The sequence below is a fragment of the Mobula hypostoma genome, chromosome 4, assembly GCF_963921235.1.
Source record: "Mobula hypostoma chromosome 4, sMobHyp1.1, whole genome shotgun sequence".
Lineage (NCBI taxonomy): Eukaryota > Metazoa > Chordata > Chondrichthyes > Myliobatiformes > Myliobatidae > Mobula > Mobula hypostoma.
In genome coordinates, this window is record NC_086100.1 from 157,424,733 (window position 1) to 157,451,304 (window position 26,572).

Below are 26,572 nucleotides of genomic sequence, written 5' to 3' on the forward strand. Positions count from 1 at the left end.
GACCATGAGTTGACATGTTGGAATGGGAATGGGAATTAGAATTAACATGTATGGCCACTGGGAAGCTCTGCTTTTGACAGATGGAGCAGAGGTGCTCGACAAAGCAGTCCCCCAATTTATAACAGGTCTCACCAATGTAGAGGGGGCTGCCTTGGGAGCACCAGACACAATAGATAACCCCAGCAGATTCGCAGGTGAAGTGTTGCCTCACCTGGAAGGACTGTTTGGGGCCCTGAATGGAAGTGAGGGAGGAGGTGAATGGGCAGGTGTAATGCTAAGGGATAAGTGCTGGGTGGGAGATTCGTGGCTAGGGATGAATGGACAAAGGAATCGTGGAAGGGGTAAAAGAATTAGGGAGAAGTTAAGAAAAATCTGTTTCACTCAATAAATAATGGGGATGTGGAACTCACTGTCTTAAAAGTTGGTAGAGGCAGGATGCTTCACCATGTTTAAATAGTATTTGGAAGGGCTGAAATATGTAGGACACTATTCTGTGAAGCTTCTGCATCGCTGTTCCAGTGATACAGGTTCAATCCTGATCCTGCCCTGCCGTCTGCGTGGAGCTTGCACATTCCTCCATGTGGACTTCCCCTTGGTACTCTGGATTACGTGCCTTAGCCCCCACACTACCCTGCATTCCAAGGATGGGAGGGTTGGTAGATGGGAGTTTGGCATTCACATTCGGCACAGACATTTGACTAAAGAGCCTGTTCGTGGTCGACACTGTTCTATGTCAATCTATCTATGTTAGTAATCTGCAATAAATTGCCCCAAGTGCATGGATGAATGATAGGATCTGGGCAGTGCTGATGGGAAGATGATGAGAATAATTTACAAGGAAAATTAGTGGTGAATGGGATTGCTCTGTGAGCCAACATCAGCTTGATCGACTGAGATTTCCTTCTTCTATGTCGGAAGGGAAAGTAAAAATCAAGGTCTGTGAACTAAAGAGTAATACAGCATAAAGATAGACATTAAATCCAGATTACCTATGATAAATGAGAAGTTTGAACAACTTGCCAAGAACTGTCTTCGCCGTGAAACTTCAAGGAAGTCTAATCTCCAAGTAAAATAGATCGCAGGTGTTGGTTGACAAGATCAACACCAGAAGAAATAAGAACGATGCTGACTTGCTGCTGCCTACTTTTCCACAGCTGCACTGAGTGATGTGGGATCTGCTGAAGTTATCTCAGAGTCATCCCAATCTGTTCTAAAATATGCTTCAAATCCAGGAACTGATTCGCTGGAGCAAAGGTATCTTGAAAGAAATAGTTGCTTAACTTCAAAACTCTGCTCTGCAGTAGTGAAAGTACCAGTGATGAACAGTACTGGGTCTTGCCTGTTGTGGGCAGAGCAGCTGAACAAGCACAGAGTGCCACCATCACAGGAGGAGGCCAGAGAGGAAATAGTGTTTACATGCTGCACGCAGACTAAATAAAGAGCAGGGTTGCCTGTTTTGAGAGTGTTGTGTGTACGTGCATGCATGCAAGTGTGGGTATGTGTGTGTGAGCTTGCGTTCCTGTGTGCTTGGTTGTGTGTATTCCTGTGTGTAATCATACATTCGTGGTTTCACATGTATGTTCACGTGCATTCAAGTGTATGTGATGGACACTTTCCTTTGTGTGGCAGATGGTCATCATATTCATATTATGTATGAATATGATGAATATATGCCTATGTTCATGTACGTGGGCATTCACATGTTTATGGTCATGTGTGCATTTGTACGCATACGTGTGTGTGTATGTGCATGATGCATGGGTGGGTGCACATGTTCTTGTGTGTGCATGTGGAGTGCATGCATGTTGATGTGTGGTTGTGTGAGCATGCAAGGTGTGTGTCTAATCCTCGATTGCTCAGCGAGTTACTGCACCATCTGTTGTGGCAGAGACTCGGGCGGATGGGGTTAAATCCTTCTTGCTGCTCTCAGCTGAACTGCAATAAAATGCCATTATTGTCTAAAGATTCTTCCCATTGCCGGTTATCCAATGATCTACTAGGGAATGCTGAACTGCGAGCAATTGGTCAGTGAAATCACTGCTTTTCATGCAAATGAGGCTATACTATGTATCTGGTCACACAAAGAAAAATGGCCATTTGATGGTCAAGCGGAGGATTGATAGCATCTATGGTTCAAGACAGTGTATAAAGCAGAAGGTGGATAGAATAGACTGAACTGTACTATACTGGAAGAATAGCTTGGTTGAATTTTTTCTTCATTCATATTTGGAATGAAGGCATCACTGGCAAGATCAGCATTATTGCCCAATCCCAATTGTCCTTGAAACTGTGATCGTGATCACCCTCTTGCGTCTCTGCAGCCCTCACGTGAAGGTACTCCCACAATGCTGTTGGGTGTGGAGCTCCAGGACTTAGATGCAATGATAATGAACGAATGACAGCATATTTCCAAATCCAAATGGCGTACAGCCGACAGGTGCCCTTGTCCTTTTCGATCTGAGGGGTTGCGTAGAAACAAGCCTGGTTGAGTGATATTGTGCTATTGTCAATGTTACCCCCCCTGTAGCCATTGTATACTGGAGATGAATTTAAGGTAGGGGATGGGTTGCCAATCAAGTGGGCTGCTTTGTCCTAGATGGTGTCAAACTATTGATGCTTGTTAGGCTGTTCTCATCTATTTAGATAGAAAGTATTCCATTGCACACCTCCCAAACCTTGTAGATTGTGTAAAGAATTAGCCTCTGGCGTGCTCTTATAGCCACAGTGGCTGGTCCAGATGAGTATCTGTGTGCTATAATGATCTTATAGGATGTTAATTGTGATGGAACAGTGATGGTAATGTCAGGACCAGACATCATAGACTTCTTATTGTCCATGAGCACTTCCCGTCATCTTTGCATGAAACTTACACATCATCAAAGATCAAAATAAATTCATTATCAAAGAACACCTGTGTCACCATATACATCCCTGAGATTCATTTTCTTGCGGGCATACTCAATAAATCTATATAACAGAATCAATAAAAAATTGCACCAATTTGGGCGTTCAACCAGTGCGCAGAAGACAGCAAGCTGTGCAAATACAAAAATCAAGGCACGATTGCGCAAGCACGTGGATGTCAGCCAGTTAGAACAGCGAGAAGAGTTTAAAGGGAGATGGAAATTTCTTCAGCGGTTTGATCAAGGCACGACCGCAGCTGGTAGTTTGCCTCCCAGGTGCCAGGGTCCGGGATGTTGTTGATCGCTTCTATGATATCCTGAAGTGGGAAGGAGAACAGCCAGAGGTCGTGGTACATATTGATATCAACGACCAATATGTAGAAAAAGGGAGGAGGTCCTGAAAACAGACTACAGGGAGTTAGGAAGGAAATTGAGAAGCAGGACCGCAAAGGTAGTAATCTCAGGATTACTGCCTGTGCCATGTGACAGTGAGTATAGGAATAGAATAACGTGGAGGTTAAATGCGTGGCTGAGGGATTGGAGCAGGGGGCAGGGATTCATATTTCTGGATCATTGAGACCTCTTTTGGGGCAGGTGTGACCTGTACAAAAAGGATGGGTTGCACTTGAATCTGAGGAGGACCAATATCCCGGCAGGGAGGTTTGCTAAGGCCGTTGGGGAGAGTCTAAACTAGAATTGTTGGGGGGTGGGAACCGAACTGAAGGGACGGAGGACGAGGCGGTTGGCTCACAAATAGAGAAAGCTTGGAGACAGTGCAAGAGGAAGGATAGGCAGGTGATAGAGAAGGGACATGGTCAGACCAACGGTTTGAGATGTGTCTATTTTAATGCAAGGAGTACAGGTTTCTCCCGCCATCCGAAGGTAAAGCGTTCCTATGAAACGGTTTGTAAGCCGGAATGTCGTAAAGCGAAGAAGCAATTACCATTTATTTATATGGGAAAAATTTGTGAGCGTTCCCAGACCCAAAAATAACCTACCAAATCATGCCAAATAACACATAAAACCTAAAATAACAGTAACATATAGTAAAAGCAGGAATGATATGATAAATACACAGCCTATATAAAGTAGAAATACTTTTCTACAATCATTGCTGCACTGTTCTCCGTAGCGAAAATCTCATGCAAGCGCTCTTGGCAGAAACACTCTCTCCAGTAACCTTTAAGCTATGAAGCTGCCAAATCATACCAAATAACGCATAAAAATACACAGCCTATATAAAGTAGAAATAATGTATGTACTGTGTAGTATCACTTACGGGAATTGGGAAGACTGCGCTGATCACACTGATGAAAGTGTGTTAGGCTGAGTCGTCGGAGGTTGGGGTGGTGCAGTGGCCCTCACCCTCCAGGCCGCCGACCGATACTGATCTGCGAAGAATGCAGGGGTAGCCGGGACACACCCAGCACATCTTTAAGAAAAAAGCCGAAATAAACAAGTTAATTAGGTGCTGCCCGGCACGTAAATGTCGGCCCAGATCAGAGACGAATCGCCTCTGATCTAGGCCGACATTTACATGCCGGGCGGCACCTAATTAATTAGCTTGTTATTTCAGCTTATTTCTTAAAGATGTGCTGGGTGCGTCCCGGCTACCCCTGCATCCTTTGCAGCCCGGTATCGGTCTGCGGCTCGGATGTTGGGGTGTTGGGACATTGGTGTGTCATCTCATCGATCAGGGAAGGCAGGTCATCTTCTTCTATGTCTGCCTGCCTCAATGTCGAAGGTTGAGGTTCGTCGTCTGCTGTGGCTGATGTGGACGGCTTGCTTGACTGCTTAGCCTTGCGCATTTTTCTATCATACAGTTCTTTGTAAGCACTCAAACCATCCTGCAAATTTGCCCTAAGTCTATGTACCCTTTCAAAATTAAAGTCGTACTTTATCATTGCAGCGAAAATCTCATGCAGTTGCTTCACGTTCAGTTCCTGGACGACTTCACTTTCGGTCCGTTTGCTACTGCATTCGGTTTCAATTATTATCCTTTCCTCTTCCAATTGCATCAGCTCTTCATCTATCAGTTCTTGGTCATGGGATGCCAAAACCTCTTCAACATCATCTTCATCAACTTCCACAAGCCAAACTCACTTTGTCCTTGCTTTGTTCACCACGATCGAAACACTTGATTATGTCTAGTTTTACGCTAAGTGTAACACCCTTACGAGATCTTTTAGGCTTTTCCGATACTGTACCTTAGAACTCATCTTGCTAATGGATGCTCACAGGCACGTGCTTAAGCAATGCCATTCCGGGGGAGGAGCTTGGTTGCTCGGGACGTGCTGTCTTTTATCGCGCGCTGCCTTCTTTCGTAACAGTGAAAACACCTTCTGTTAGCGAAAACAGGTAACTAATGTAGGTCTTTCGTAACAGTGAGGTTTCGTAAAGCGAACGTTCAAAAAGCGGGGGACACCTGTATTATGAACAAAGCGGATGAGTTTAGAGTGTGGATCAGTACTTGGAGCTATGATATTGTGGCCATTACAGAGACTTGGATGGCTCAGGGGCAGGAATAGTTACTTTGAGTGCCAGGGTTTAGATGTTTCAGAAAGGACAGGGAAAAGAGGTGGGGGCATGGCACTGTAGATCAGAGATAGTGTCCTGGCTGCAGAAAAGGAGGAAGTCATGGAGGGATTGTCTGCTGAGTCTCTGTGGGTGGAAGTTAGGAACAGGAAAGGGTCAATAACTCTACTGGGTGTTTGTTATACACCACCCAATAGTAACAGGGACATCAAGGAACAGATAAGGAGACAGATTCTGGAAAGATGTAATAACAACAGATTTGTCATGGTGGGCGATTTTAATTTCCCAAATATCGACTGGAATCTCCCTAAAGCCGGGGTTTCGATGGGGTGGAGTTTGTTAGGTGTGTTCAGGAAGGTTTTGTGACACAATATGTAGATAAGCCTACAAGAGGAGAGGCTGTACTTGATCTTGTATTGGGAAATGAACCTGGTCAGGTGTCAGATCTCGCAGTGGGAGAGCATTTTGGAGATAGTGATCACAATTCTAACTCCTTTACCATAGCACTGGAGAGAGATAGGAACAGACAAGTGAGGAAAGCATTTAATTGGAGTAAAGGGAAATATGAGGCTATCAGGCAGGAACTTGGAAGCATAAATTGGGAACAGATGTTCTCAGGGAAATGTACGGAAGAAATGTGGCAAATGTTTAGGGGATATTTGCGTGGAGTTCTGCATAGGTACATTCCAATGAGACAGGGAAGGGATGGTAGGGTACAAAGGCTGTTGTAAGTGTAGTCAAGAAGAAAAGAAAAGCTCAAAAAACTAGGTAATGGTAGAGATCTAGAAGATTCTAAAGCGAGCAGGAAGGAGCTTAAGAATGAAATGAGGAAAGCCAGAAGGGGCCATGAGAAGGCCTTGGCGAACAGGATTCAGGAAAACCCCAAGGCATTCTCCAAGTATGTGAAGAGCAAGATGATAAGATGTGAGAGAATAGGACCAATCAAGTGTGACAATGGAAAAGTGTGTATGGAACCCGAGGAGATAGCAGAGGTACATAATGAGTGCTCTACTTCAGTATTCACTACGGAAAAGGATCTTGGTGATTGTAGGGATGACTTACAGTGGACTGAAAAGCTTGAGCATATGAATATTAAGGAAGAGGATGTGCTGGAGCTTTTGGAAAGCATCAAGTTGCATAAATCACCAGGACCGGACGAGATGTATCCTAGGCTACTATGGGAAGCGAGGGAGGAGATTGCTGAGCCTGAGGTGATGTTCTTTGCATCATCAATGGGGACGGAGAGGTTTCAGAGGATTGGAGGATTCAGGATGTTGTTCCCTTATTCAAGAAAGGGAGTAGAGATGGCCCAGGAAATTATAGACCAGTGAGTCTTACTTCAGTGGTTGGAAAGCTGATGGAGAAGATCCTGAGAGATAGGATTTATGAACATTTGGAGAAGTATAATATGATTAGGAATACTCAGCATGGCTTTGTCAAGGGCAGGTCATGCCTTACGAACCTGATTGAATTTTTTGCTTATGTGACTAATCACATGGATGAAGGTAGAGCAGTAGATGTAGTGTATATGGATTTCAGCAAGGCATTATAAGGTACCCCATGCAAGGCTTATTGAGAAAGTAAGGAGGCATGGGATCCAAGGGGACATTGCTTTGTGGATCCAGAACTGGCTTGCCCACAGAAGGCAAAGAGTGGTTGTAGACGGGTCATATTCTGCATGGAGGCTGGTCACCAGCTGTGTGCCTCAGGGATCTGTTCTGGGACCTGTACTCTTTGCGATGTTTATAAATGACCTGGATGAGGAAGTGAAGGGATGCGTTAGTGAATTTGTTGATGACACAAAGGTTGGGGGTGTTGTGGATAGTGTGGAGGGCTATCAGAGGTTACAGCGGGACATTGATAGGATGCAAAACTGGGCTGAGAAGTGGCAGATGGAGTTCAACCCAGATAAGTGTGAGGTGGTTCATTTTGATAGGTCAAGTATGAGGGCAGAATATAGTATTAATGGTAAGACTCTTGGCAGTGTGGAGGATCAGAGGCATCTTGTGGTCTGAGTCCGTAGGACACTCAAAGCTGCTGCGCAGATTGACTCTGTGGTTACGAAGGCATACGGTGCATTGGCCTTTATTAATCATGGGATTGAGTTTAGGAGCCGAGAGATAATGTTGCAGCTATATAGGATCCTGCTCAGTCGCCACTTGGAGTACTGTGCTCAGTTCTGGTCGCCTCACTACAGGAAGGATGTGGAAACCATAGAAAGGGTTCAGAGGAAATTTACAAGGATGTTGCCTGGATTGGTGAGCATGCCTTATAAGAATAGGTTGAGTGAATTCGGCTTTTTCTCCTTGGAGCGATGGAAGATGAGAGGTGACCTGATAGAGGTGTATAAGATGATGAGAGACATTGATCGTGTGGATAGTCAGAGGCTTTTTCCCAGGGCTGAAATGGCTAGCATGAGAGTGCACAGTTTTCAGGTGCTTTGAAGTACGTACAGAGGAGATGTCAGGGGTAAGTTTCTTTTGCAGAGAGTGGTGAGTGCATGGAATGGGCTGCTGTTGACGGGGGTGGAGGCAGATAGGATAGGGTCTTTTAAGAGAGTTCAGGAAAGGTACATCGAGTTTAGAAAAATAGAGGGCTATGGGTAATCCTAGGTAACTTCTAAGGTAGTGACATGTTCGGCACAGCTTTGTGGGCTGAAGGGCCTGTATTGTGCTGTTGGTTTACTGTGTTTCTCTGTAAGAAGAAAGAATTAATAATAATAATAAATAAATAAGCAATAAATATCAAAAGCATGAGATGAAGAGTCCTTGAAAGTGAGTCCATTGGTTGTGGGAACATTTCAATGATGGGGCAAGTGAAATTGAGTGACATTATCACCCTGGGTTGAAGAACCTGATGGTTGAGTGATAGTAATTGTTCCTGAACCAGTTGGTGTGAGTCCTGGGCGGCCTGTACCTTCTTCTTGATGGCAGCAGCAAGAACAGAGCATGTTCTGGGTGGTGAGTGTCCCTGATGGCGGATCCTCCTTTTCTGCAACAGCATTTTAAGTAGATATGCTCCCTCCCCCTCCTGTCCTCTCCTATCATTTCAGATCTCCCCCACCCCCTCCCACTTTCAAATCTCTTACTTACTCTTCCTTCAGTTAGTCCTGACGAAGGGTCTCGGCCTGAAATGTCGACTGTACCTCTTCCTAGAGATGCTGCCTGGTCTGCTGCGTTCACCAGCAACTTTTATGTGTGTTGCTTGAAATTCCAGCATCTGCAGATTTCCTCGTGTTTGCGGAGATATGCTCAATGTTGGGGGTGGGGCGCTTTACACATGATGGGCTGGGCTGTATCCACTAACGTTTGTAGGATTTTCCATTCCAGGGCTTTGGTGTTTTCATGCCAGGCTGTGATGCAGCCAGTCAATATACTCTCAACCACACATCTACAGAAGTTAGTCAAAGTTTCAGGTGTCTGGCCGAATCTTTGCAAAGGCATAAGGAAGTAGAGCCACTGCCAGGCTTTCCTCATAATTCACGCCAGGATTGTTTTGGGTGCCAAGGAATTGTGAGGGGAATGGAGCATCGTGGAGTTATTAGCAAATATCTCTTATGTTGAAAGGTCATTGATGGAGGAGTGGGGCTTGTTTGTGCCCAGGAACTATCCTAAAGTTCTGCTACGTTGATCTTCTGGGGTTTAATATTGGATTATCGAAACATCGCAATATCCTCTATTAATCACAATCCTCTTTCTTTGAGTGAAATGTGACCCACCTCTTTGGATCATTTTTGCGTTGACGCCCCTTTGTATGGATTTGCAATGGCTCGTTACCTGAGAATGGTGTAAAGCAGTATAAATGTCGAGGAGAGTTAAGCATAATTTTTTTTTGGCATAGAAAGCAGCTAAATATTAATTTAATTTATTATTGTCACAAGTACTGAGTTACAATGATTTTTTTTGCATATTGATCATACGAATCAATTCATTACAACAGTATATTGAGGTAATACAAGGTCAAACAATAACAGTGACGAACAGAGTGTTACAGTTGCAGAGAAAGTGCAGTGTAGATAGACAATAAAGTGCAAGGCCAAGAGTGAGATCGAGAGTCCATGTTGTCATACCAGTGAACAAAAAAGAACATAAGAAGAGCAGTTGAAACAGGATTTCAGAAGGGGAAAGAAGAATTCAGCTTGCTTCTCAATCCTATGCCTCTTGTTTTCCTTAAAATCCTAAAGTCTCTGTTTTGAATTTCTTTGGCTGTCTTAGATAGAATTTACTTCACTGAAGAAAACGCTTCTGGGTGAAGGAATTTATTCTAATTTCCAATCTGTATTTTGAGTCTGTGACCATTGGTTCTAGACACTCCAGCCAGGGATAATATCATCCCCCCCACTGAACCTGTGAGATTCTGTAAACTCACTAGAGCACAAACTTATGTTTGCTTAATGGCACAGCAGTTAGTGGTACTACTCCACAGCTCCAGTGACTGATCTCAACCTCTGCCTCTGTAGAGTTTGCATGTTCTCCCTGTGACTGTGTGGGTTTCTGCTGGTGCTGTGTAAACTATCTGTGGTGTGGGTGGATGGCAGAAGAATCAGAGGAATTGATGGGAAAGTGTGAGAAAGTAGGTTACAGGGAAATAAGTGAGGGGAAATTGCTTTGCACTGTGAGTTGGAACATATTTGATCGACTAAATGCCTTTCTTTTATGTTTAAATAGGTTTCAATAGGTACATTTAATGTCAGAGAAATGTATACAATATACACCCTGAAATTCTTTTTTCTTCACAAGCATCCATGAAAACAAAGGAATGTCCCAAAGAGTGAATGACAGTTAAATGTCAGAACCCCAACACCCCCTCCATCTCCCCCTTCCCACTCATAAGCAGCAGCAAAGCAATGGCACCCCTACCAAATACTCAAGCGTGCGGCAAAGCATCAGTAAAGACACAGACTTGCAGTACCCCATAGACTACTCATTCACCCGGTATATGACATACCACAGGCTCTCTCTCTCTCTCCCTAATAAGGGAAAAAGAGGTGTCCCCGTTTCACAGCAAGAGGGGAGACATAACAAAAGAGCTCACTGATTTATGGTGTTAAAAGTCTGTTGCGTCGCTTTTTCCGAGCTCTGTGCCCTAAGAAGTCGGGTCCCTGGGCACACAGCCAGCAGCCAGCTCGCTGCTTTTGATCTTCCGTGTACTCCCACGACACATCAGGCAAAGGCACCGGCCCTGAATCTGCCCCGCCTCCAGAGCCACAAAAATCCGGCACCCTGAAGGCTCACTAGTCCTCCAAGCCACATCCTTAGCATATCGAAAAGCAGCGGGTGTGCGGCCCTGACAGTGGGTCCCATTTCTGCGAAGAACCGAAGTCAGCGTGTAACTCCAGGTCAGGGTCTTCAAAAGAACCTTGAAAGGGGAAAAAACAGATATCAAAGGTAGAAATAAAGCTGCTTCCAAAGATGCAAGCGAAGGAGTTGCCGTTGGGTGCCATCATCCTCCGAAGCTCCTCATGTCATAAGAAGATATTTATGGAATATGAAAGCCTCCCCACCCCATCCCAAGAATCAAACTGGTGAACCTTGTCACACCCCCTCTTTTTCAAGTATATCCTTTCTTAGGTAGAGAGATGAGATCTATACACAATACACCAGGTGCAGTCACGACCAGGCCCCATATACTTGTAATTTCATGAAAACATCTTTGTTCTTGCACTCAACCGTTCTTGCAATAAATGGCTACATCCCACTTACTTCCCTAACTGCTTGTTGCACCAGCTGGTTGAATTCAGGGCCACCCAAGTCCCTCAGAACACTAGGACCTTACAGTCCCCAATGACTTAAAAAAACCTCCGCATTCATACTCTTTTCCCTCAAGATGAATGAAGCTCACGTTTTTCCACATCGTAACTACCCCCATGTCCTTGCACACTCACTTAACCTATAGATATTCTCCAAAAGCCACCCCCACCCCCACAGTCTCCTCATAACTCACATTGGTTCCCAGCCTAGTATCATCAGATCATCAGCAAGTTTGGATAAATTATCCTTGGTCCACGCGTCCAAACCATTGATGTGAATTGCAAATATCTAGAGCCAAGTATCAATCCCAGCAGCAGTTCATGAGTGACACTCTTCCAAAAATGGCCTGTTCTGTTCTCCCAATAGTGTGAGTCCCCACTTAATGGAACAACGTAGAAATAAATGTCCGCACAAGATCAGTGCATGAGAGTTGGCCATTGCACTTGTAGCTCTGCTGTTGATTGGTGGAGAAAATGCTCATTAATAATTGTAGTACACTCTGAGGTGAAATGCTCCTTCTTCTCGTCAGACTGGAACTCACTGACTGTATGGATAATGGAAAGAAGTTTCAGAATGGAATTGAGGGAAATAATTTTAAATCAGTCAATCAACACCTGGGGAAGGGAGTAAACTATAGAGAGGTGACAAGGACATGGTGGCCACGTATTCTCCCTCTGTGTGGGATGGATTCTGTTATTTTATGGTCCGAGGTGGCCTGATATGGTTTCATTCTCAGGCAGTTGCCTAGCAGGAAGTATGTGTTGGCGCTATGGGGGAAGGAGAATTTAATATGAGAAATCACTGCCATCTATGGACTTCCTAGGGGGACATTTTCAGGTATACCATAAAATGCAAAGGTCTGTTTGGGATTAAAGCCCTGTTTTAATCCTACCAGGCACTTCTGAAAGCTCTAGGGCTTCGTGTTTGTGGGTTGTCAGCAGAGAGAGTTCTCCCGGCAGAGCTTTGGATGTTAAATACTACACATGCAAAACTATTTGACCTTGAAGCCCTAAGGAATCAGCTTGATGAAGAGCTTAGTATGAGCTGGAGTGACAATCGTGAGGCAAATGAATCATATCAAGTGTTAGCATTAAGAGACTGAAAATGGTTCTTAATTAACGGCTGATCCTGTAAAGTTGCAGGTGGTGGAAAACCCCATGTCTTGAAAGAGAGAAAACTGACAACCAGCCTTGTAATGTTTTGTAGCCAATGTGTATTCCTTTCTCTGTATCTGGGAATCACAAACAGGGAACTGAAAAGCAATTGTACTGGGAAGCTAGGAAGTTGAAATCATTCATTTCAGATTGTCAACATGCCAACAGAAGATTTAATTTAGCATTCTAAGTGTCAAAGTCATTGCTTTCAACGGCCTTGGCAGTGTGTCAGTGTGTTTGTGTGTGTGTGTATGTGTGCGTGCACATACATGTGCATGTGTCTTTTTTATAGCCAGTCAGAGAAACTGCAGCATTTTAATTTTGGTTCCTTTAGGGAATAGTAACAAGGAAACGGTTGCAAATGCCAGGAAAATTAGAATTGAATTTTTATTTTCTTCCATTGCACACACTGCACTGTGACAAAGCATGAAAAGGCAAACTGATACACCCTTTCATAACTAGATGACACACTCATTAGTGAAGATTAAGACGTCACATCTATCAAGAAGAGAAAATGAAAAATAATTGTAGCAAGCTGCAGCCTATAAAAATTCAGTTAGGATTGTTTTGCTACAGAAAAGATCTGTTTTGGTTTCCTTCTTAACTCCTACAATTTCTCTCCTGCAATTATTTTGCTGATGAATACATTCCTTTGTATAAATTACTAAAAGATGTCAAGAAAGCTTAAAGGATTATATTCAGTTTTTATCAATCTTGCAAGCTGCTATTCCATTTAATTGACTTTTCTTAGAAAATAATGTCTCTGCCAGGAAACACCTGTGTAAAGGAAAGTAGATAGATTTACATTTATATAGTTGAATGGGCAATCTTCTGAAGATCTCAGGGGGTCGAACAGTATCTACAGGAACTGTTGATATTTTGTGTTGAATCCTGCATCGTTTAACAATTTCCAGACGTTCCAAAGCACCTGATTGCCAATTGTACAGTTTTGAAGTGTAATCTCTGTTGTAACACTGGATGTAGGGCAGCCAGTTTGCACAGAGCAAGTTCACCAAACAGCAATGTAATAATGGAAAAACAAAAGACTGCAAGAGAATGCTGGAATCTGAAGCAACACACAAGATGCTGGAGGAACTCAGGGAGTCAGGCAGCATTTGTGAAGCAAAATGGACAGTTGATGTTTTGGATCATGAGTCTTCATCTGGTCTTGGACTGAACATAATTCACCAATGTAATAATAAGAGATAATCAATTTTTCACGGTTTTGGTCAAAGGATATACACTCAGTAGCCACCAATTTATTAGGTACACCTGTTCGTTAATGCAACTAACTAATCAGCCAATCATGTGGCAGCAACACAATGCATAAAAGCATGCAAGCATGGTCACGAGGCTCAGTTGTTGTTCAACCCAAACATCAGAATGCGGAAGAAATGTGATCTAAGTGACTTTGCCTGTGAAATGATTGTTGGTGCCAGACGGGGTGGTTTGAGTAACTGCTGATCTCCTAGGATTTTCACACATAACAGTCTTTAGAGTTGAAAGAGAATGGTGTGAAAAACAAAAAACAAATCCAGTAAGCGGTGGTTCTGTGGGTGAAAGCGCCTTGTTAATAAAAGATGTCAGAGGAGAATTGCCAGTCTGGTTCAAGCTGACAGGAAGGTGACAGTAACTCTAAAAGCCACATGTTACAACAGTAATGTGCAGAAGAGCATTTCTGAAAGCATAAATTGTCATACCTTAATGTAGATGAGCTGCAGTAGCAGAAGAGCAGGAAGATACGCTCAGAGGCCACATTATTAGGCACAGGAGGTACCAAATAAGTGGCCACTGAGTGAATATGTAAAGACCTATTCTGTCTCACCTATCTCAAGTGTCTGCATAGCAAAAAGTGACCCACAGGCCACTCTGCTTAACTAAGAATTAATTTGGACTGATTATTGGTTAAGAGATGATGAAAAGGATTTCAAATTATCATAGGTTTTTCTTAGCTGGTCCTTGGAGGTCAAAGGTGACATTTCCACTCCAGTTCTGTGAATTTTTAGCTGACTGAAAAGGCCAATGTGGTACCAACAGTTTTTGCCTCTGGTGGAGCAGAAGATGTATGATGGGACGAATGGACGGGTTCTTTAGGAGCTGATGCACTCCTTCCAGGATTCATAACATACATCTGTTTGTTTCTAATGCATTTAACTTGTAGTTCTCCAAACCATCCTGAATGATTCGTTGACTGTACCTCTTCCTATAGATGCTGCCTGGCCTGCTGCATTCACCAGCATTTTTTGTGTGTCTTGCTTGAATGACTCATTGCTACTTTACATGGTTATGAACCAGGGATTCCTAAAAGATGATGGAGATGTTGTACTTTCTCATGGAGGTTTGAAGAACATCCTTGAATCTTGTCTGCCAATGGAATAGAATGTCTGCTTAGTAAGTCAGGAAGTTGGGCATACTGATGATGTTACAGAAGAATACCGTAGAGGAACAGGCCTTTCAGCCTCTGTTGTTGTCACCTGCCAAAGGGACTGACTAAGCATGGGTACTAACGTCCGTCGTATCAAAGATGTCTTCAAGGATCCCTACGACCCAGGACATGCCCCCTTCTGATTCTGCCATTCGAAAGGAGGGACAGGAGCCCAAAGGCACACACTCAGCGATTCTGGAATAGCTTCTTCCCCTCTGCCATCTGATTCCTAAATGGATATTGAACCCATGGACACTACATTAATACCATTATTAATTTTTTGTTTTTGCGCTATTTATTTTAACGTAACTATTTAAGATACATATATATTTACTGTAATTCAGTTTTTTTTCTATATTGTACTGCTGCTGCAAAGTTAACAAATTTTATTACATTTGCCAGTGATATTAAACATAATTCTGATTCTGAAATGGAACTGGCTTTGCAATCTTGGGGTGATTTAGTACAAATACTAGTACATTCTTAGAGGAGCAGGCTATTTGGGAAGGATGACTGAGAAAGTCCTGAACTGCGGTGTTTACAATCTCAAAAGGAGAGATTTCTTTACACAGAGGATGCCAAATCTTTCGAATTCTCTACTGCGGCCCTTTGGTTGGCATCCAATTGGATTGAAGGACCTGTTTCTGAGCTGTAGAACTTTGTGACTGGTAACACAGTTTGATTTCATTCAAATCTAAGATTGCTAAAGTTTTGGATGTTTGAGGAATCAAGGTAAGTGAGGATAAAGCAGGAAAATGGTTCTGAGGCAGCGGTACATTCACAATCTTGCTGAACAGTAGAAAGCTTAAGGAGCTGATTGGCCTTTTCCTGCTCTTATTATTTACTAAGGTGAAAATAAAACCTCATTTTCATGTTATTTCTGGAAGTACTTTGAATTGAAATTCCAAAAACTAATAGATGAAGATAAGCTGATAAGTTATCTAATCCTATTCAGAGGTTTGCATGTGGAAAGAATAATTATCTTGAAAGCATAAATAATGTCAATTCTAGTTCTCTTATTCAGGTGAGTGAAGAGGTTATTGATAACTGAGGAGAAACAGATTAATCCAAAAGTAACATTAATGGAACTCCTTATTTATTAATGCTTAAAGTACTTAGAGTTTATTTGTTTAGATTGCTATCCATTCCAATAAAGTTGTTTCATAAATAATTAACTTTACTATAATTGTAGTTGTGTGTTGAGAAAAGAGTTGAAAAGACAATTTCGGATTATATTTTGTCTAAAGCTCATCCTATTCATTTTAGTTAATTGTGCTGAAATGACTCGTGGAAATCTAATATGCTTGTGTTGACTCACCTGGACCCTTCTTTCCCCTTCCAGGCATGCACAGACATCCCCCAGGTCCTGATATCCCCACCTTCTATCCCTTGTCTCCAGGTGCTGTCGGACAGCTCACACCTCCTCTCGGCTGGTAAGCCTTTGGTTTTCTTTGAACTTAAGCAAGTTGGCTGCAAGTCCCCCTCTTTCTTTTTAAGCAGTTTCTGAGACTTTGAAATTGACACGGCATTACCACCATTGTAAGACTTTAATTGCTAAATTTAAAGAGGAAAGCATTGTGGCTGGCTATCGGCTGTAATTTCACATCAAAACTTGAGTAAGTGTTCGAGGCAATCTAGATAATCTCAAAACACAACCCAGGTAATAATGTAATGACCACAAAATATTAGAACAAATGCGGAAACCTCCTTGATACAATTTTGGAGTGAATTGTACTGCTTAGTTTGCCATGACCTGTACACACCAGGACAATATTAGGTTTGGACCCATCTATTTTTGTTAGACGGATCATCAAATTATATCTTCTAACGTCTTTCAGACAAAATATTTTTAACCATTTCGCTGTCTGAATTTAAAGCATACCATAACAGAAATATCTTGAATTTGTAAAAATGTCACAAAGTAATGCTTCACTGAGACACGAGACTGTGCACGTGCTGTAAATCTTGAGCAATATGTACAAAATGCTGGAGGAACTCAGTAGTTCAGGCAGCATTTATGGAGGGGAAGTGAACAGTCAATGGGCTGAGACCCTTCATCAGGAGTAGAAAGGTAAAAGCCAGAATAAAAAGGTGGGGAGAAGAGAAGGAATGCAAGTGAGCAGGTGATAGGTGAAAATAGGTGCAGGGTTAGGTGGGTGGATGGGCAAACCGAGATGAAGTAAGAAGCTGGGAGGGGATAGGTGGAAAAGTAAAAGGCTAAAGAAGAAGGAACCTGATAGGACAGTGGACCATGGAATAACAGGAAGGAGGTGGGAACCAGCGGGAAGATAAGCAGGGCAGGAGAAGAGAAGGAGGGGCCACCAGAATGAGGGAAAACAAAGGAAAAGGGGAACAGAGGGGAGTGGTGACTAGAAATTAGGGAAATTAATGTTCATCCCATTAGGTGGGAGACTATTAAGAGGGAATATGGGCTGTTGCTCCTCCAGTTTGCATTTGGCCTCATTGTGTCAGCAGAGGAGGCTGTGAACAAACATGTAGGTGTGGGAATGGGAAGTGGAACTGAAATTGGTAGCCACTGGGAGATCCTTGGTGGTGTGGTAGTCAAAGCGAAGGTGCTTGATGGAGTGTTTCCCCAATCTGCATTGAGTCTCACCAATGTAGAGGAGGCTACACCAGCAGTGCAAGATGTTATAAGTGACCCCAACAAACTCTGAGCTGAAGCACCACCTCACTTAGAAGGACTGTTTAGGGCCCTGAATTGTGTTGAGGGAGGAGGTGTAGGGCCAGGCACAGTTGCAGGGATAAGTCATCAAGATAACTTGGAAGTCAGTCGATTTATAAAAGATGTCAGAAGATATTCTGTCTCCAGAGATAGAGCCAGAGAGATTAAGAAAGGGGAAGAGAGGCCCAAGTAAATTTGAGGACAGGGTGGAAGCTGGAAGCAAAGTTGATGAAATTGACAAGATCAGCTTGGGTAAAAGTAGCAGCACCAATGCAGTTGTCAATGCAACGGAGAAGCCATTGGGGAGCTTTACCAGTGTAGGATTGGTGCATGGACAGTTCCATGTCACTGACGTAAAGACAGGCATAGCTGGGTCCATGCCATGCATGTAGCCAATGTAAAGGAAAGCAATCCTGTATGCTTTGATACCTTTAGCCTATGTTGCGTGGGAGCTTTAGCTACTGTATGAATATTAGACAGATATTGTGTAATAATACCATGAAAGTAAAGGCTTCTGCTGTTAAAACAAGTGGTTTGATTGAGATGCACTATTTTCATGATCAAATATATTCATATTGATTTATATGATGCTTATTATAATACAGATATCTCTGAAATGTACATGGTCATGAATACTACAGTATTTAAGTTGACAGTGCATAATGATTGATTGTGTAAAGTTACTAAGCGATACAACATAAAAATATAAGAACTTAAGAAATAGGAGCAGGAGTCGGCCATCTGGCCCATCGAGCCTGCTCCGCCATTCAGTAAGATCATGGCTGATCTGGCCACGGACTCATCTCCACCCACCTGCCTTTTCCCCACAACCCTTAATTCCCCTACTATTCAAAAATCTATCCAACCTTGTCTTAAATATATTTACTGAGGTAGCCTCCACTGCTTCATTGGGCAAAGAATTCCACAGATTCATCACTCTCTGAGAAAAGCATTTCCTCCTCATCTCTGTCCTAAATCTCTTGAGGCTATGTTCCCTAGTTCTAGTCTCACCTATCAGTGGAAACAACTTTCCTGCCTCTATCTTATCTTCCCTTTCATAATTTTATACTGTATGTTTCTATAAGATCTCCTCTCTTTCTTCTAACTTATTGTTTTACATAACTTTGTTAACTCCTTTCTACCTAGTAGGTCAAACGTTTACCCAACCAACTTGCAATTAATCCTCAACTTCATTTCTTTATCTTTCCTCTCCATATCTTTCAGGGTTAGCAAAAGTGTAAAACCTGTATATGTCTGATTCCAAGCCCATGTTATAGGTCTTTGTGAGAATGTTATTAAATGAAGTGTGTTAGTAATACAAAAAGCTTTTGTGTAGAATACTCGTCCACATACTTTATATCTTACACCTTCTCCTGCCTTAATTTCATTAGTTTTTCAAGGCGGAGTAAACATTTCAGTCCAACATCTGCAGGCTTCACTTAATAACTCTTCTCATAGGCACACACCCACACCCACACCACAAACGCACACGCATACACAAAAACACACAGATATGCACATACCACAAACATGCACACACACACAGACACATGCACACCCTGACACTCACACCCACACAGACACTCACTCATGCAGAGCACACTATGTGCTAGCCAAGCTGCAATATTTTCCACACGGTGCCCAATTTTTATTTCCACTGGGTTCTGTGTAAAACAGTTGGTGATTAGTTATGTGTCTGTTTTCTGCTTTTAGTATAATGTCAGAGAAAAGGCCATTAAATCCAGCCAGTCCAGCCCTTTCTATTGTCCAAAAACACAACCATCCTCTATCACCTTTTTGAAAATCCCAGATCCCTTCACTCTCCTGAACTGTACCCAATAAAGCAATTAATGAGAACCCCTCAGTAACCTTTCACAGCAATATGCCTTCACTAAAGTTCGCACATTCTGGTCAGATGCACACATGAGTTCTTTCAGACACATAGTGCCAGATGTAATTTTGTCATACAAAATCATGCTTGTACGTCAGGTAGTGTCAAAGAAGTTAATTGAAAGTATGCAATTATTTGAATTCAGAATCTTTAATACGATTTACTTGGACAAACAGCTGATCTTGAGAGTTTTTACAGTTGTGCTTGATGACATCTTACGAGCAGAAATCTTTGTCATTTGTTACTAAGGGAATTGAATACTGCAAAAACAAGTAGCTGCTGCCCGTTTTGGGTCTACCTGACCAAGGTTAGCCTGTGCATCCAACCAGTAGAGGATTCAGCCTGCCTGAGCTAACAGGAGCTCCCCTTTCCACGTTCATATCTAGATTGACAGCATGAGTGAAAGACAGCTGTGAGGCGCTTTAGATAAAGGGTCAAACAACTGCTTTGCTTGTGAATGAACTTCCTTTTGCTTACCTACCGTCATGGCCCGACTAATATCTGTGTTGTATAAACTTCATATCCTGTTTCCTCTTCCCCTGCCTCATCTGGGTCAAGAGGAAAGGTATATCAGCTGTAGCAAGTTGCTGGAGCAACTCAGTGGGGTGGGTCGCATCTGTGGAGGGAAATGGGCAGGCAGCGGTTCAGGTTGAGACCTTTCCCCCGGACTGAAAGAACAGAGGGGAGATATTGTGTAAAAGTAGGTGAGGGGAAGGAGTGGGGCAAGAACTGGCAAGCATAGGGGGATCCAGGTGAGGAAGGGTGATTGGCAGATGGACAGGAAAAAGTGGACATAGTGATAGAGGCTGGAAAGAGATTGGTGGAGGCACCAAAGGCCTGTAGATGATGGAACCTGTTGGAAAGGAGGGCGGATCATGAAACCAAGTAAAGGGGGTGGGGTGGGCAGATGGCAGTGGTGGGGAGGAGGGGACCCAGTGGGAGGAGTGTGTGGGTGATTGGCAGATGGGGTGGCTGGGAGGAAAGAAACAGGGTGATCGGGAGCTCAGGTGGGGGGGTACTGAGTCTCTATGGGTCAATCAGGGGAAGATGAAAAAGGGACAGAGGAAGAGTAGGTAACCTGAAATTGAAATATTATAGTTATGTACATTTTACAATGTCAGGATAACCCATTAAAGTTCAAAGTAAATTCATTATCAAAGTATATATGCCATATGCTACTTTGAGACTCATTTTCTTGTGGGCTAGAAAAGAAACTAGAAAGAAACACTGTGAATCAATGAAAAACGGCACATGACAGAGGCAGACAAACAACCCATGTGCAAAAGACAGCAAACTGTGCTAATACAAAAAAGAAAAGAAGGAAAAAAAAGCAATAAGTATCGAGAACATGAGTTGTAGAGTCCTTAAAAGTGAGTCCATAGGTTGTTGAATCAGCACAGTGTTGGGGTGAGTGAAGTTTTCCTGTCTGGTTCTGGAGCCTGATGGTTGAAGGATAGTAACATAGTCACTGTTCCTGGACCTGGTGGTGTCCCATCTCACCTCCGTTATTTGGTTCTATGATCCTCCTTTCTTTCTACTAGATTCCATTATTTACCTCCACCAATCACTTTCCATCCTCTATCACTATTTGCACACTGTCCTCCTCCATCTCCCAATCACCTCTTCTCTCTTGGATCTACCTATTGCTTTTAGCTCTTGCTCCAGCAATACACAAATTGCTGCAGCTGATTTGTGCACGTCAAGCTCTCGTGGACAGCCCTGTGATTAGCTTTATTTGCTAAAATAAAGATTAGCTTTATTTGTCACATGTACATCAAAATATCAAAATGTTCAGTGAAATGTGTTATTTGCTACTAAGGATTGTGCTGGAGGCAGCCCACAGGTGTCGCTATGATTCCAGTGCCAACATAGCATGTCCACAATTTACTAATCTGTATGTCTTTGAAATATGGGAAGAAACTGGAGCACCTGGAGGAAACCTACATGATTAAGGGGAGAATGTACAAACTCTATTGACTGATGAATTAATACTGATGAGAACACAGGAAGAATTTCCTTCAAAATATAGCTGTAAAATGTTCCATACCCTCTGTACAAGAGCAGATAGTGCTTAATTTATACATTAATTTTCTTCAGTCCCTCAATCTAGAGTCTTATGGTCAAGCATCTGGAATGGGATTTGACACACAACCATCTGATTCAGTCAAGTATTCTAGTCACTAAACCACAACATAGTGTTGTGGTACAGAGCAACTTCCGTAGGACTGAGTTCATGCACAACAGATTATACAAAAATAACTTAACGGGAAAAAATATGAAGGGAAAATACTTTTATCATTTATAGTAGCCTGTTTTCAATATAAATTATTACCAGTTATTTTGGAAGCTTTTTTCATATTCTATTGTTGTCAAATGACAATTGTTCAGTGTAGTACTGAATAGCTTGGAGTCTTATGTCCATCACAATAAACTCCTTGCTCTGACAAGCCAAAGACCGTATGAAAGATGCTGAGAGAAGGGGAAGGAAAACTGCCAGCAAGTGTGAGGCAGGATATGAGAGAGGTAAGCAGTGGGAGAGAGAGTTAGTTTTATTCAAGCATAAAATGTTGGTATCGCTGGTAAGGTTACCATTTATAGCCCATCTCTAATTGCTCCTGATATGGTCCATACTAATACTATGGTACCTGTGCTAAAGATGCACCAGTTTAGAAGAGAATTGCCTTGGGAATGAAGGATAAATTATGTTAACTAAGTGAATCAGATTAGGATTTTATAGAATATGTATATATAAATTTGAGTATGTTGCTGCTCTTATTTTTCAAGGTAGTGGAGGTCACAGATGCTTTTGAAGAGCTCTGAGCTACTTGTTGAAAGGTCCAGATGGTATCTGCTGCAGACAAAATGTGCCAAGAATCTTTGGAAACTAGATGATCAAGGTGCTAGTCAGATGGGCTGCTTTGACCCGAGTGTTATCAGACATCGTGAATGTTGTTGGCTGTCCCTAGGAAGTGAAGAGTGTTGCATCATGCTGTTTACTTTCCTGGAAGTGAATGCCTTGTAAATGCTAAAATGGTATTTAGTGAGTCACATTTTAGCCCCTGGTCCCTTGTCCAGTTAAATCTTTCACCAGTTCATATTGATGGCGAGGCCTTCTGTTTATAATGATAAGGAATAGTGAAGATACTTGTTTTCATTCATCAGCTGAAGCCTTAATGTTGGCGCAGAGGGAATTGCTTCCTTTGCTCTTGACTGAATAACATGCAATCTTCAGTGAACATTTAATCTTATGGAGAGAAGGTGGATGGTTGTGCTGGGGATGTTCCTCAGAGGAGTTCCGACAGTATTTCTGGTTTAAGGTGATTGACTTCTACTGACCATGAATGTGTTACTCTGTTCATGTTTACATATAAATTAAGCACTATCTGCTCTTGTACAGAGGGTGGAGAACATTTTACAGCTATATTTTGCCCTGTTCAGTTGAAACTTTGCACCCATTCCCCCCGACTTCAGTTTTACCAGAGTTTGTCGTGCCACATTCGATCAGAATGTAGAGCACAGGGTCTGGCTCTTTGGCCCATGATGTCCACGCAAGCCATGATGCCAAATGAAATGAATCCTTTCTGCCTGTACAGGATCCATATCCACCATTCCCTTTATGTTCATATGTCTACCTTGATGTCGATGACAATCACTTCCAACCAAACTCTGGAGCTAAGCTGAGTTGTACTGAAGGAATATGAGAGATGAGGAGAGAGAAAGAGACAAAGGGACTTAAGGATAGTGACATTGAGAAGTATGAGAAGGAGATGAAGAAAGTAATACAGACAGGCAAGAAATACGTGAAGGCATCTTGACAGGTAGAGGGAAGGAGAAAGGAAGTAGGAAAATAAATGAGAAACAGAGGAAGGTGAGGCAGTTGAAAAAAAACATAGGTGTGGAGGCAGAAATATGAGTGTAATAGAAAAGTACGTTCAGTTGTCATAATTACAATTGTATATGTTTACTGGACCTCAAAAGTTTAACTGTGCATTTCTGCTTTGAGGAATAAAGAGGCAGGAAATGGTCTGTACACTTAGTCAACAGACAGGTCCTAACCTTTCCAGGAGAGTGGCGAACAGCAAGTCAGTCCCACTGAGACTTCCATTGATGGAAGCAGAGGCATCAGTGTATTGAAGGCATGGAGTACCGTGGTGACCATATCATTTGGTTGAAATTAGTTGTGTAATTTGATGGTTACTTCAAGCTAATTGTGACACCATTGTGTTAATTTTAGACCTTTTTTTATAAATGGATAGGAAATAAGTAAACGTATATTCTACTGTATGGATATTTAAATTGCTATGAGCACCAAACAAAATTAATTAGAAATTTTATCTGATTGAAAGCACAATTATTACAGTATAATCCATTTTAACAGAGAAAAACAACGACATAAGGCCAATGTATAGTCTAGCTTTTAATTGCTCCACACAACTTTTCCCATTCCTCAACTTTCATGTTTTTTTCTGTTGAATTAAATTGCAGAGACAGCATGGCATAATTTAATTCTAATCATTAAATGCAATCCTTTAATTATACTTTGAAGTTGATATAAAAATAATGGTATTTTATAAACACCTGGGACATAACTATATAGTTTCTCCAAAACAAAAACACATGCTTCAAAATATTAATTTGAAAATTTCTTTTAAGTTGTCCATTTTCAAAGTCATGTCAAATTAAACTAGTCAAACTGAGTTACTTGAATTGGCAAGATGGTTTTCTGATCAGCCGAGCTAAGCGAAAACAAGCCAGTGATCTTCAAGTGAACCATACTGTATCACCAGCCAGTTCTTTATTGGTCCAAAGGGTTCTATCTTCTGGCTGCTCTTTTCCAAATGCTTGTCATGGTTCCCAAGAATATGCTTTCTTCATTGTCTGATCTATTGACCCTTTTATATACTTGTTCTCAAACCATTCATGCCACCGACGTGCCAGCAAAGACTATCACCAATAAGAGAGGGTCTAATCACTTACCCTTAACATTCAGCCGATACATATTTCATCAATATTTTGTGGTCACTACTGACCATAAAATCATCTGGATCAGCTGCACAAATTCTGTGGTTTCAAGAGTAGGTCAGTGGCTGGGCATGCTATGGTGAACTACGCAGTAGTTGACACTCCAAAAACGAACCATGGCAAAATTCAGGAGTGTGATGGAAAACTCCACCTGCCCGCGTGAGTGCAGCTTCAATAACTCTCAGGAAGCTTGACATCATTCCAAAGAAACAACACGCTTGACTGGCATTCTATCCATTTTTCTTCTCTTTTTTTTGGCGTGTGTGTGTGTGCGTCTGTGCGTGCGTCCATGCATGTGCGATGTTGACGGGACGATTTCTTTTTCATGCCTTTACAAGGCGTGGAGCAAGAGAGGGAGACTGTGGCACACCACTGCTCACACAGACATTTTGCAGTATTTTTCCCTTTATTTTACGAGGTCGAGTTGTGATCTCAACACTCAACCGGGCAGGGATGGAAAGCATATTCGGGAGCGGACCCAACTGGGTTCGAATCCAGGAATCTCAGTTCCAGAGTCCGGCGCTGATGTCATTGCGCCACCAGCCAGCCCTCTATCCATTTTTCTAACCATTCATTCATTCCTCCAACTTTGCATCATTAATGCGGCATGTGTATTCAACAAATACTTACCTACTGCCCGTTACGCTGCTGGCACTTAGGGCAGCAGTGAGGTCCTCCATCTTGGTCAGCCCTTGGTCACGCAGAGGTAGAGAAGAATTCTTCATTGCGGTTGTTAACAGTTTTTTTTGACAGGTCAGGGTTGTTCGCCCTGAGCTTAATACCCCAAACCTGAAGCACCGGTGGACCACTTTTAGTCTGGCCTTTACCCTTTGACCTGTTTGGCATGGATCACCCTACCAACAGTCAAAGCACAAGGCCCTGACTCCAGCCAATGTAGCTCTCCAAGTCAGTGAGGCACAAAAGCCTACAAACCCTATGACAAGATTGTTGTCCTCTTGAAGGATATCCAATAAAAGCATTGCAGTTAGTCACTAATGCTAATATAACCTGCTGCTGCCAAAAAGGATGAAGGCATGAACTTCATGAGAATACCACTCCTTGCTGATTTCTCTATAAGTCAAAACTCATCCTGACTTGGAAGCAAATTCCCGGCCTTTCATGGATGCTGGATTGAAATCCTGAAAGTTCCTACCCAAAAGCACGATGGGAGAACCATCTCCAGGTGTTCAAAGTCTAGGCTCTCCAACACCTTCTCAAAGGGAATTACTGATGGACCTTGGTACACACCACACCCCACCCAACATCCATATCAAATGTCCTTTCCCAACAGTATCACTGTGTAACAGATTGCTGATAGAATTGTGAAGACAATTTAAACCATCCTTAATTCCACCAAACCTACAGGTACCTATTTGCTCCCCAATCTCTAATGCCTTCCACTTTCCATAGTAGTCTGGGGAGAAAATGCTATGCCTTGTCAGGAATAGGGACAATGAAACAGAAATATTTATTCCTCCTCAATAATCAGAGTATTTAACAATATTGTTTGAGTTGCCAATTCATGAAGCATATGCTAGGAACCAATGTCCCATCTAGCTGCAAGGTGGCAGCTCTTACAAATTTGAAAAACATGACGAGAAGTTGAGAAATCCCTTTGTTTCCCTGTTTTCTGTAACCTCTACTGATACTGTGACTAATTGGCCTTCATCTTATGAAAGGCTTTCTGACTTTCTGGGCAGAATGTCACTGCGACAGTTTAAAACAAAGCCAAAGCATGCTGACAATTCACAGCTGAGCAGCCAGTGTCTATGGAGAAAGAAGCCACCGGCCTTCCTTTGGGAAAACGAACTGAAGAGTTAGTACAAATGGATGATCAGTCTTTCTTCCAGATAACGTCAAGCCTGGATGAATATCCTGTGATCTTCAGAGGAGGATTTTGGCTGTTTTATAACACAGATACCTGTATACTGAAATTAGGCAAGAAGCTGACAAAATATACGTAAGGGAAAGTGATTAAATAACAACTTACTGCCACTTTGCTGAGTTGTACCCAAGTTATGACTGACTGACCAATCATTATCTGTAATGATAATTGGCATTGCACATATAATCTAGACAAATAAAACATAGTTTATTTGGACCTCTATACCAAATGAAACCTGAGCTCACTCTGTTCCCTCAGCATTATTCTACTATTCCACTTCCAAAAGATTTGTATGTGCAGCTTCTTCCAAGGGGGTATTCATGT

General features: G+C 42.4%; 1 protein-coding gene across 2 annotated transcripts in view; it reads left to right on the top strand.

Moving 5' to 3' along the window:
- The window catches only part of lef1 (lymphoid enhancer-binding factor 1), a 177,483-nt gene that overhangs the window by 83,290 nt on the left and 67,621 nt on the right, over positions 1–26,572 (top strand). For both annotated transcript variants that reach the window (XM_063046806.1, XM_063046805.1), the window contains exon 5: positions 16,110–16,200. In XM_063046806.1, coding sequence (XP_062902876.1) covers positions 16,110–16,200 — 91 coding nt within the window. The remainder of the gene's footprint in view (positions 1–16,109; positions 16,201–26,572) is intronic.